General features: G+C 38.4%; 1 protein-coding gene across 3 annotated transcripts in view; it reads right to left on the reverse strand.

Moving 5' to 3' along the window:
* Nucleotides 1-12,227, reverse strand: part of EEFSEC (eukaryotic elongation factor, selenocysteine-tRNA specific) — a 129,411-nt gene that overhangs the window by 75,764 nt on the left and 41,420 nt on the right. For all 3 annotated transcript variants that reach the window (XM_066195234.1, XM_066195233.1, XM_066195235.1), the window contains exon 4: nucleotides 11,327-11,491. In XM_066195234.1, the coding sequence (XP_066051331.1) occupies nucleotides 11,327-11,491 (165 nt within the window). The remainder of the gene's footprint in view (nucleotides 1-11,326; nucleotides 11,492-12,227) is intronic.

The following is a 12,227-nucleotide window of genomic DNA, read 5'->3' on the forward strand; positions in this document are numbered from 1 at the left end:
GATTGTTCATACGTAGGAAAACAGCAAGAAAATCAGCATGTACTTTAAAGCACTTCACATAACTATAAAATTTTAAATCACATCAACGAGTTTTCTGTTGAAGTGTATCTAAATCCTGACTCAAATAAAAAGCCCTGGTGCCAGCATCACTAGATGACATGGAAAAAATGAAAGGCAGGATTAAAACTTCATTTCTGAGCTGATCAGAAGAGACTTTGTCCATCAGGGACAACAAAGTAATGTAAAAGAAAAAGCAGTAATACGACGTTTGATTTGCGGCGTTACACTCACTGTGCCAGAAAACATGAACGTTACAGATTCAAAATAACATTAACTCAGCCCACTCCTCATTCTGGATATCTAATGGCATGTTTTTACAACTGTTTGTAATGTATGTGTCAGATGGACTAAGTCTTTCTTGTGAGTCACACGATAACCACAAAACTATGCCTGAGCATTAACTTTTCTTTCCTCCCTACTCTGTTTAAACCTGACGTAAAAACTTCTTTGAGATCCCTCTCCCCATATATGCACCTTCAAAGCGTCTCGCCAATACTGAACACATGAAACCCTCAGACAAGAATTAGAACCACCCTTATTTAAATAAACAAAACAAACAAAAACCCCCCAAATCCCTATCCTCCTGAAAATTTAAAAAAAAAAAAATCCACCAAAAAACCCCAAAAAACCAAACACCACAAAACCCCACAAACCAAATGAATAGAACCCGTACCTTCACTTTCTTACTTGTGTGTTTCTACTGGACAATTACTGTCATTCTTCAAAGATACTGCCTGATTTCCTGCCAAAAACATCCCTTGAAAAATTAAGAAAAAGCACCTCAGTGTTTCTAGTAATCCCCCAAACCATTTCAGCATATATATGTTTCACAGAGGGCAGAGGCTACTGAAGCCACAACTGCCTCCCCTAAACATGTTCTCCTTACTCTTATTAACTCCATTCTCTCTATTCCCAACAGTAACTCTTAAGTCGTGAAAAAATTCCCCCCTGCCACAAAGACTTCAAAATCCCCAAGTACCTCTCCAAAAGTCTGTGATATCAGCTCTGACAACCAGGGATGTGCTACTGCACAGATCACACATCTGCAAAGAGGATTTAAAAATGGAAGTTCAACTACCTCCACAGAAAACATGAGTAGGCAGGAAAAGTGAAGATGAAAACAAACCAAAGACAAGTAAAATAAAAGACCTGGAAAAAAGATTTTGAACTACAAGAGTGTTTGACCACAGTTGTATTTAAGAAATTTTGATTAATCTGTTAGTGATTTCTGCAAGGAAGAAAAGCAGACACTGAGATTTCTACCAAACCAGGAATTTTCCACCGTTTTCCTACTATTTAGGGAAATACATGCCCAAAAATTTTAACACACCAGAATAAATTATGTTCAATCTTACATTATTATATTAGGAATCTTACATAAAAATTATGTTCAATCTTACGTAACATCTCAGACTCACCAGACGGCTCAGAAGAAGCTGGGGCCTCGCTCTGTATTCCTGTGTTGGAGAACTTTCTCCACCTCCACCCATAAGAGATTAAAGACCTACCCTGGGGGGTGAAGATACCTAAAAACCTCCTCTAGAGCCCAAACAATAGAGCAGCCCTTGACAAGACTGGAAAGAAGCATTAATATGAGGGTCCTTGCCACCTTAATACACTTTGTACACACTACTACTTTTCCCCAAACAAGAATATCATGTCAACAACAGAAAAGGAACATTTGAAATAGAAACACATGCTGTACAAAACATTACTCTTATTCGATCACCACTTGACTCCAACTCTCTCTTAAAACCAAATGCAAAATAGTTCACAGAGGGATCTACTGTTGTATTTTATTTTATTTTACAAAGATTTGCATTTAGACAAAACAAACTGGTGTTGCTGTGTGCTGACTCAAGTCCAAACTGGACATTTATTTTAGTTGTATTGAGCATTTACTCCAATCCTTTAGTGAATATACATACTTGCAAGCTTCTGTTTTTTCTGTGGTTTCATTTTGAGTGTTTGCGGTATACCTGCATATTACTCTCTCCCTCAAGACTTTAAATTGTTGTCAGCTAATCTCCACAAGCAGAATCAGTGTCTTCAACTAGGCAAGAAAATACTTCATTAATAATACCCATATTTCAAAAATGAACTGATTCATAACAGTACATGTTTTTCCTTAAGCCACCAGTCAACTTCTTGCAGTCCTATGTAGTAGGTACTGCACATCAGACAAAAATCTCCTCTAGGGACACTTAGCCTAACAGTCTATTGAAATTCATTATATCATTAATATTAAGAAAAAGCAACTACAACACAGTAATTGAAATTAAGAAAACAAAAACAAATAAGCCAAAGGAATATCAAGAAAGAGCAGAAAAACTTCTAGACATTCTGAAGCCCCACACAAAACTTACACAACAAACAAATTTCTGACTTGTTTTCCATACCTCTATCCCCTTCCTGTTGAAGAAAAAACCTTGACAGCTGTATATATACACTGGGGTTATTTATTTCCATGAGTTAATCTGTTCTCATGGGTGATTTCAGCCACCTAAACTGCACAACGATTAAGGCCACCTCTGCTATTCTTCTGCAGAACCTCTTACATACCCTATACACATATATTGAGAGAATATATCTTAAGTACAGGTTACCTAGAGAGAAACAGCTCAACTACTAAATCTTTTACAAAGACCTGACAGTTTTAAAGTCTACAATTTTAGTATTTAAAATGTATTATTAGCTACAGAGACTCTTTAAAATGCTATTTGACCTTTCCTTGTTATTTCTAAAGTGTGAAATGTTTATTCTTGATTATTTATTCATTAGAGGAGCAAGCAAGAGAAGCCAATTTTATGTCATATGATTTGAAAGCTAATCTTTACTCCCATGAAGAGCCTGGGAGTTTGTAGCTTTCATTTCAGAGAGCTGCAAATGAAAATCTGTATCTAGGCATTCATATCATGTTCATCACAGTACTATCTGGGCAGCTAAACTAATTATATCATTCCAGCTGATACTGTAAATATTGGCTCTCTCTAGTATTAACTTTTCCAATTCAAGCTGCACCAGCTATTATAACATGAAGTGATGGGAATATCTTAGTGAAAAGATGCATCTCATATTTAGTTTCAACAATACATGTTATTGTCACAGGCATACAACGAGATTCAGGTGACGAGCTGAATAAACATTTAAAGAGCAAAGCAAATTCTCATGTAATTTTTATGGCAGTATCAAAGAATAAAATGTAGAGAGTTCTCTAAGTGAAGCCCTCTCAGAAACACACAGTACAAGGCATGGAATCCAGAGGACTTCCTATGGTGTTACAGCAATACTTCAAGAAAGTACTCTGGTGCTAGAGTATATACAGATTTCTGGACACTTATGCACTAATCCATTTTCTTCTGTCTCTGGGTCATATTTATTTTCAGCAGCACTGGTTAAGCAATGTTTTCAATATTCAGATCCTTTCTTTGCCAGTGGCCAGAATTGAGCAAAACTTTATAATGTACAGACCACAGCTTAGTTAATATGGCACTCGCTGAGCTGTTCTGCTTCTAAAAGCCTCATCAAATGAGGAATTGTACAGTGTATGGATGACCAAGGAAGAAGAATGACATTCCCTTTCTTTATTCTGGTTACTGAAATTCTGCCAAAGCCTCCAGCACTTGAATTTGAATATTTAAAACATGAGAGCTCCTCTCTGCCCTAACTAAGCCTTCTAATACCGTTACATTCCCAGCAGCAATGCCATGTGAAGGCTGTGTGTGTACCATACAGGAGGTTACCTTCACAATTACTATTCAAGCATCCCACTAAGATTCCTGCTCAAACGGTTTGTGTATGTGCATGTGGATCTGCTTTCAATTAAACTGCATTGAGAACAATTCTACCTGATAAATTAAAAGAAATAAAAATAAAGTTAATGACCTGGCAGCAGCAATGCTTAAGCAAACAAGTTATGCAAATACAATCCAGCCATCCTTTGCTTTAAGGAGTTACCATGAAGTTAAACAAAAAAGCATTTGGATGTAACTTGTGATTACTACGACAATGTCCATTAACTTAGTTTCAAACCGATCTTGAACCCCACGATACACAAAACCAAGAACACAACACTTTATCCCTGGAGCTGCAATGGTTCAAAAGGAAAGATGTTACCTACTAAGTCCCAGGTTTACATGTGCCTTTTTGTTCAGCTCAAAATTGCAACAGCAGATGAGAACATGCAAGAAAAAAGTTTCTTCAATCTATGGTATAAGTAGGAAAGATCAATCACTTTGAAGAGCAAACTCTGAGACTGGACAGGAAGCTAGAAATGGACAAAAAAGGACAGGCAGGAAAAAAAGTAGAGTGAGCAGATAAAGGAAGCTGAGACAATATAGAAAAATCTAGATGTCAGGAGTAATCTTAACAGCTCATTAGATGTCTAGTTTTCTTTTCAACCTCATTTTGGAGTAACAAACCTGCATATTTGTTTATCCTCATGTGTTGTAAAACTAGAGCCACATTGCTCACTCATGTAGCGCTGAAGAACATAATCTATTTCTTCATTTTTGGCATGCTTGGGCACTGGGATTTGGAGGCTTTACCATTAGATCCTGCAATCCAGTATGCTGGTAATTCCAAAAGAGCTATAGAATACTGAGCACAAGAGTCTACACATGGACATCGCACCTGCCAGCAGTCTCCAAGAGTTCGAAGAAGACACTAATGTGGCAAATTAGTGTGGAGAACACCTACATACATGGGGCAGCACGTGCAGTCACTAGTGGAACTATCACACTTCAGTGCCAAGACCAACCTCAGAACAACTCTGCCTATATCATTTTGCTGTCTGCACAATGGCTCCTCCAGCTCAGTTTCTTTCCCACCCTGTATTTGTCACAACTTCCTTTAGCTTTCCTTACAATTCTCATGGGACAAAATGTTTACTGAAATCTTGACAGAAAAAAATGTATCTTGACTTATCTAAGAAAATCGGTCATCATATCAAATAAAAGTATGATATTCATATCACACAGTATTTTCTTCTACTTAGAATCAAGATCATCTTGCATTATTTCTTCACTTTAAACCCCACGGAGGAGTGTACCAGTCCCTAGGCAGTAACAGCTCTCTGCACTAGCTAACTATTAAGGCAAAATTATCTGCATGGCAATGGCACAAAATACACACTCCAAATTCATCTCATGCACTAACCACTACCAGTCAGCACTACACAGATAACTCTGCACAAGCAAGCAGTGCCACGGAAATGCTGCAGAAGCTAAGTCTACCTTGTAGAGCAATATTGTTTCCAGCAATGCTGCATGTCCAGGTGGAACCTTGATCCCAACAGTCATTTCAAGATGATTTAAATAGACAGAAGCAACACATAAGTTACAAATCCCTTCCTTTTCAGATTCACTGTAGGAAGAAACTCATAGGCTTTGCCTTCTAATGAATGAGAAAAATAACCCAATCCTGCACCCCAACTGTCTCTATCTGACAGGGAGCACAGGGTATACCTAGACCTCCAAGAAAAGCAGCAGATGAATTTCAGTATTTGAAGAGTTAATTGGCTAGCACTGACTAGGCCACTTTTCTGCCTACAGAGATCACATTAGACACACAAGCTCTAAAAATACAATGTATGGTTTAGATTAGCACTACTCAGGTTGGCTGCTCTGCTCTGGCTTCCTTCCCTTCTGCTCAGACCAAGTAGAAAAAAAAGCCCTATGACATATATCAAGACCCATTTCTATTATGTATTATCCCTAGTTCTGAATAAAACAAACCTTAATGCACAAAGTGTTTTATCTTGCTCCCTCATTTTACTGTACCTACATGATACTCAATAAAAAATTGGAAGTGATTTGAACTAAACATTGTACTTCGGTAACAGGTAGTGAATGAATAGCAACATACAAATCTCTTGCTGAACATTTTTGTTCCTGAGGGGTTTTTTGTAAGTTTAAAGTGCACGACAATTTTGTATGGTTTCTTAATACAAACTTAAAATGGATTTTGTGCTTTGCAGTCTTTTTTTTTTTTTTTTTTTTTTTTTTTTTTTGGGTTGGTGTTGGTTTGGGTTTTTTAAAATGTGAACGAAAACAGAAAATAAAAAAAAAAACAAAACAAAACAAAACAACCCCCAAAAACCAGGCAGTAAAAAGCTACAAAACCATACTTGAAAATGAAGGAACTGCTCTTCAGAAAGAGCTCAGCATCTGCTACTCTTATTCTCAAGAGATCGAGCCAAAAAGATTTGAGAAGTTTTTATTGCCAGATCTACATTTCATTCCACAGGCACAGGATCAGATCTTTCATCCTTTACTTAACCACAAAGAACTGTGCAGAACAATTTAGTTCTTCCAAAACAACTGATAATATCCTAAATGCTCAAAGCAGAGTACTTTCCAGTATAAGCCAAATCCTGCATATTTTGCTTTTAAGTAATGCCATAGCAGATGCAAAACCAGTAGGATTCACACTAATGTCTTCTAGGAAGAAAGAAAATCTTCAAAAAACCATAACCCATGCTTTAGAAGCAGCAGACAAATAAGTTTAATTCTAGTACTGAATTAAACAGCATGTATAAAATTATCTTTATACATTTAATTTATTGCTTCAGGATTTAATATTCTTGCATTTTGGTACACATGTCTTTTAAGATGCACCCTAAACTGCCTTTCCACAATTTTACCAGCTACATTTAGGTGGTTCTCCTTCAACCCAATTCTCTGAACTGCCCTTCTTCACAGCATTCCAACGAAAAGAAAATGTTGAAGGCAAGCAAAACTCCCTTCCAAGCAGAGGACCTGTTGCATTTGAAAGGCTGTTTGTATCAGTACGGGGCAAGAAAAACCCAAGCAGCATAGGAAGAGAAACAGATGTAGAAACAGTGTTCAGACACACTCTCAGAATATACAGCAAGGGTTCTCTCTATTCACAGTGCTTAAAGCAGTCAACATTGGCTGCAGTTTGGAAGGGGCATATTAGGAGGCTCAAAATACTCAAAATGGTAAAAGCAAAAACTTATTTAGGATTGCACCATGAAAGTCCACATATCCAATGTCTTTGTGATCCAGTTTATTTGGGTTTCATCCAAGCTTGTTTTCTGAGATTTAAATGCCCTCCAACAAGGCTTAACTGTGCAACTCTGATTGTGCAAAAGTCCTTAAATAAACTAAAATTAGTTCTTTCTACATGTATATACATACTAAAGCCCACTAATCAGAGGTCTGGGGACATTAGATAGACTGAAGTACTTACATGGACAGAAGTAGATCTCTCTATTACGATTTTAAAGCTACAACAGCTTGAAGAAAAGAGTCTTGCAAATACTACTTGAGTTATTCTATCAGACAGTGGAGAATTTTTTGTCGTGCTAGCCATAAAAGCTACAGAACGTTTGCCAAAACACAGACCAAGGTTATAGAAAAAAAAAAAGCTTGGAAGAAAACATCTTTTTTCATACAGTCAAAGTATATGAAGCCATGAAGCTTCTCCGTATCATGCAAAACGATGCTTCTTTAAAGTTCATAAAGTCAGTATAATTTGACAGTCTCGCCAAGACAGAATCACTACTGGTTTAAACTAACACTCATTTACTAGGAGACTTGACCAGAAAAACAGAAGCAAGTTCCTTACATTTATCATATCTAAGTCTCACATGACCTCTTGAAAGTTCACCTGAGTACTGAAACAATTCATATGACTACTCTCCAATACTCCCCAAATGAGGGGAGCATTTCATAAATACGTTTGCTACTTTTGAGACTGAGATGCTCCACACAAATAATGGCAATTGACTGCTACCAGCCTCCAGGACGGACAAGGCTGGAGCTGGTAAGAATATTTCTCCTTCCTTTTAATGACATTTATTACACAAGAAACAATTTTTTACCATACAACACCAGATATGTTAATTCAGACTCAGCAGAGAGTGAGAAACGCCCCCCCACATGATCACCTAGAGAAAAACATGAATGTAATCAGTCAGCAGGAACACAGCTACTCAGCATTCAAGACACTCACAACTTCCGACTCGAACACAGTACAAATGGCAGCACTGGACTTTACAGAGGCTCCAAGCCAGTTATTAACCTCCACCAGCCACTCAGCTGGCATCGATCTGCTCCAGCATTTGTCAGCAATTCATTAAAACAGGACAGACAGAACCCTGACTATAAGAAAAAGAGAAAAGGGCCCCAGCAGTGGTCTTCATACTTGGCTGCCACATCCGTGCTCTGGGTCTTGCACACCCAGAGCCCCGATCACAGGGACAGCAATGCCGAGTGGACACTTTCAGGGTAACCAGATCCATGACCTGTGTATATCTCTCTCTGCTTCCTCACCCAATTCAGACTTGACCTTTTCCTTGATCTTTCTCACCTGGATAAGGAAGGCAAAAGATACCTTCCCCCCACTGAAAACTTTCCTTTTTCAGTTAGTGTGCTAAAAGAAGACCCAGCAGCACTGGACTTTGATATTCATCCTCATTTAAACTAAAATCTCTAAACAACATATACTTTAGATATCAGTAAAATAAAAACCTATCAGTAAAACAAAATGAAACTGAATTGCAAAAAATCCTTTATTTTCAAACTCCAGTAACTTAAGCAGAAATACAAGTGTCACAAGTTGTTGCAGTTTATAAACACAAAGACTACAGAGATTGAAAGACCATTGAAATAATCTTAAATGACATTCAGAATTCTGCCAACACTATGTTTTTGCTGCAGAAATCCTAGGTTCATGCTCTTGAAGGTGGATTTCAAGTGCTAAGGAGCAAATAGTACTAACTCAATTGGATAGTGAACTGTTTGCTGTGTCAAAGCTTTTTGCCAAACACATACATATAATTTTTCTTTTAGCTATATGGATAATCAACCCCAGATGGCAATTTACATAGGCAAAGCATAAAGGAATCCATGCACTGCTGGTGCTCTCAGCCTCAATCAGAGCAAGCATGGGCATTTGAGAATGTCACTGTTTATTTTTAATTGCTGTGTCCCTCCTTTGTGCAGGTTCAAGCGGTCAAAGATGTCGAAGTCCATTAGTAGAACTGGAAGGTGATGCCACTTCCTTTGGTGAGAGGGTTCTTCAAATTTTACAAAAACAGCTAGTTTGCAACGTCCCTAAATGTACCAGCTGTCAATCTCAGTTACCATTGAGTCAGGGCAAAAAAAGGTCAGACAGAATCATAAACCACAATGTGTTGTGAAATGTGCTTCCTCTGTTACCTTGTAGGCCTGAGAAAGGTTTGACCTTTTATAGGTATCCTAACCCTGCTCTGCATGATACTGGCAGGGGTAAGTAGAACACACAGCTCAAACCTACAAACATTGCTTCCTTTTACTGTGCCTTGGTTTCTGTACCTGTGCAACACAAAGGTGAATGTCCACATTTGTTTTGCTAGTGCCAAAACAAAACTCTGCCCACTGCTATTACCATTCAGAGGCATGGACACATCTTCTATTCCACACACAGCAGTGGAAGGTTTAATTCTTAACAGCAACTGGAAAAATAACTAAAACTGAGGGAAGTTGTTAATGCCGTAAGAGCCAAGTGATCTGGCTTTTCTTTGCAAATGGCCTGTTTATCTGCTAAGTTGTCTGTCACTTCAGTGACTACTCTCCCAGTCACCTGGGAAGAAAGCCCACTACAAAAGTCACACTTAAAGGCTTTTCCACTGTTCTTTTAAACATCAATTTACAAGTTATTTATTTTTGTCATTTCCTCCTTTATATGTATTCTCAAAAAGTAGACTTATTCCTGAACATATTTCTTCAAAACATTCTTGGACTACAGATGAAAAGCAGAATAGTCATTTCCAGATATAATCTAGTGATGCATTCTTTCTTTGCAAGAAATAATTACTCTGCCCTGTCTCCCCCATCTCCTGGAGCACAAAATGACAGGAAGTTTGGCAAATGGTATGCCAAAAAGAAAGCAGTGAATTCGCTATGCAAGGCCCTGCTTGGGTAGGAGACTTCTCCCACTCCTTGTACTCCTAACTACTTGCCTCTCTTTGGACCCCAGGCAGAGGCAGACCCAGGACAGAGAACAGGTCACAACAGCAAAGGAAAGAACACTGCTAAGGGGAAACCAGGAGAGGTTGAAGCTAGACCTTCAATCCCAGCAAGCATATTCCACGCAGGAATTGAAAGCATGGCTCCCAAAATAGGCTGCATGCTGTAAATAAGAATATGGGCAGTGAGGAACTCGACTGGGGAAGAAGAAATGTCAGAGCACGTATCACAAAAATCACTTCTATGCGAAGGACAATAGGATATAAACTAGATGGCCACAGGTATCACTGAAGAGACTGGCCAGAAATTGTCTGCTATCAGCCAAATACTTCAGGTGAAATCAGAATGCCTCACATAGCCCTTCACTTGTCCAAACAGTACAGTCAAAAATGAGAAAACAGCACATTCACTCAATGAAATACTAAGGTCCTTACAGTAAAATGACTTAAGATACTACTGACAGCATGAAAAGAGTCCCATCCAAGCATGTTAGGCCAAAACTTGCCTGCCCACACAGTGTAATCAGCTGGGTCCACTTTTAAATGTTGGCTGCAAAATACTCCTCAAATTTTAATTCATTTGGGCAATCAATACCAAGAGAAAATCAAAGCTGTCATAATCAGCACCTGTGAAATAGATGTCCCATGTTCCAAGCATAAAGTCATTTGTTTTCTTTTAAAGGATGAATATATTTTAAGGAAATTAAATGGTAACAACAGTTGAGCAGTTCTGAGGCCATTGGAAGGTCTCTGACTTTCTACATGCTCTCTGAAGAGCCACCTACTACATCCCAGCAGTTCTCTCAGAACATGCTGATACAAATTAAAGCCTCAGTAAACAAAGAGAACGTGCATCAAGCATTTCAGTGCCCTCTTCTTGTCATTTCCTTTGCTTTTAGACATTTCTGGAAGCCTACCTACATGGATTCTTTTGCAAACCTTCTCACTGCACCATATCTCAAATGAAAGTAACCTCCGTCAAACCTCGTTCAGTCCTTGGGCGTAGCCCATCTTGGAAACATGCCCACTTTGCTTCTCTGAATTTGAAAGCCTAACATGCTGATCTAGATCAGTCTTCTCTTCATCCAACTAAATTATTGAGAGGGTAACTTTACTGACTGCCTTTTTTATAAATCACTATGCCTCTTACTGTTATAAGGTGGGTTATAATAGAGTACAAAAATAAAAAATTAAAATAAATGAACCATTCCAGATTGGATGAGAACACTCTCTTCTTTGTTGAGTGTCTCTTTCTACCAGGAAAACCAGGGGGAATGAAAATGAGAGACTCACCTTCAGGGCAGGAATCTCCACATTGTCACCAAGGCTAACAGAGCCAGAAAGAATAGTCCCTGTCATCACTGTGCCTTGACCCTTGATAGAGAAACAGTGGTCGACTGCCATAAGGAAGTGTCCTGAGGGGTCTCTTGATGGCAGGTAAGCCTGAGACTTCAAGACCTGAAAAAGAAGATAAAAGCAGCACCATGCCTGGGTGAAAAGTCATGACAGCAACACAGCAGAAGGCAGGCAAGCGGATGATTGATTGAACAAGCTTGCAATTTTACTGCTTTCAGGCATCTCCCAGTGAGCTTAGAACTCACCAATGTCAAATTAACTGTGTGTGCCATAGAGGAGCTGCACACTTAGCACCGGGAACAGTTCGATTTTCTGCCTTAGATTTGGTGCTGCACATTTAGCTTGGTTAGCAAAACCTCACTGGCGATAAAGTTGCTGCCAAACTCAATATAAACACTGCAGCAAAGCAAAGAGGGGGAAAAAAAACTGTACTTGTGTCATCTCTCCCTTTTTCCTCCCTCTCTCAAAAGTAGAATTTTACAGTGCATTTTGCTATTTCAGCTTTTTTTCGATTTTGTGAAAATGAACTTATGTACAGATATCAGTGCCCTATAAAGCCCATCTCTGACTTCCTCTCAGGAAAACTGTAATACTGGGTTAAGTTTTCAAATTCAGTTTTTTGTTAGTGCTTCTTGAAGGATCAATCCATTAAGAAAAATTACCTAAGTACCATTTTCTAGAGAAATTCTCTGAATTTAGCATTTTTCTTTTGTTGACAAATACTACGTTTCTTAAAATATATCATCAGACAAAAGATTATCATTATAGAAAGGAAGTCATGTACTCAACAGTGCTTCAAAGGAACTCATTCACTCCTGTGTCAAATCACTTTTGATCT

This window comes from Chamaea fasciata, unplaced genomic scaffold (genome assembly GCF_029207755.1).
Source record: "Chamaea fasciata isolate MVZ Bird 193981 ecotype frontalis unplaced genomic scaffold, bChaFas1.0.hap1 SCAF_13, whole genome shotgun sequence".
Lineage (NCBI taxonomy): Eukaryota > Metazoa > Chordata > Aves > Passeriformes > Sylviidae > Chamaea > Chamaea fasciata.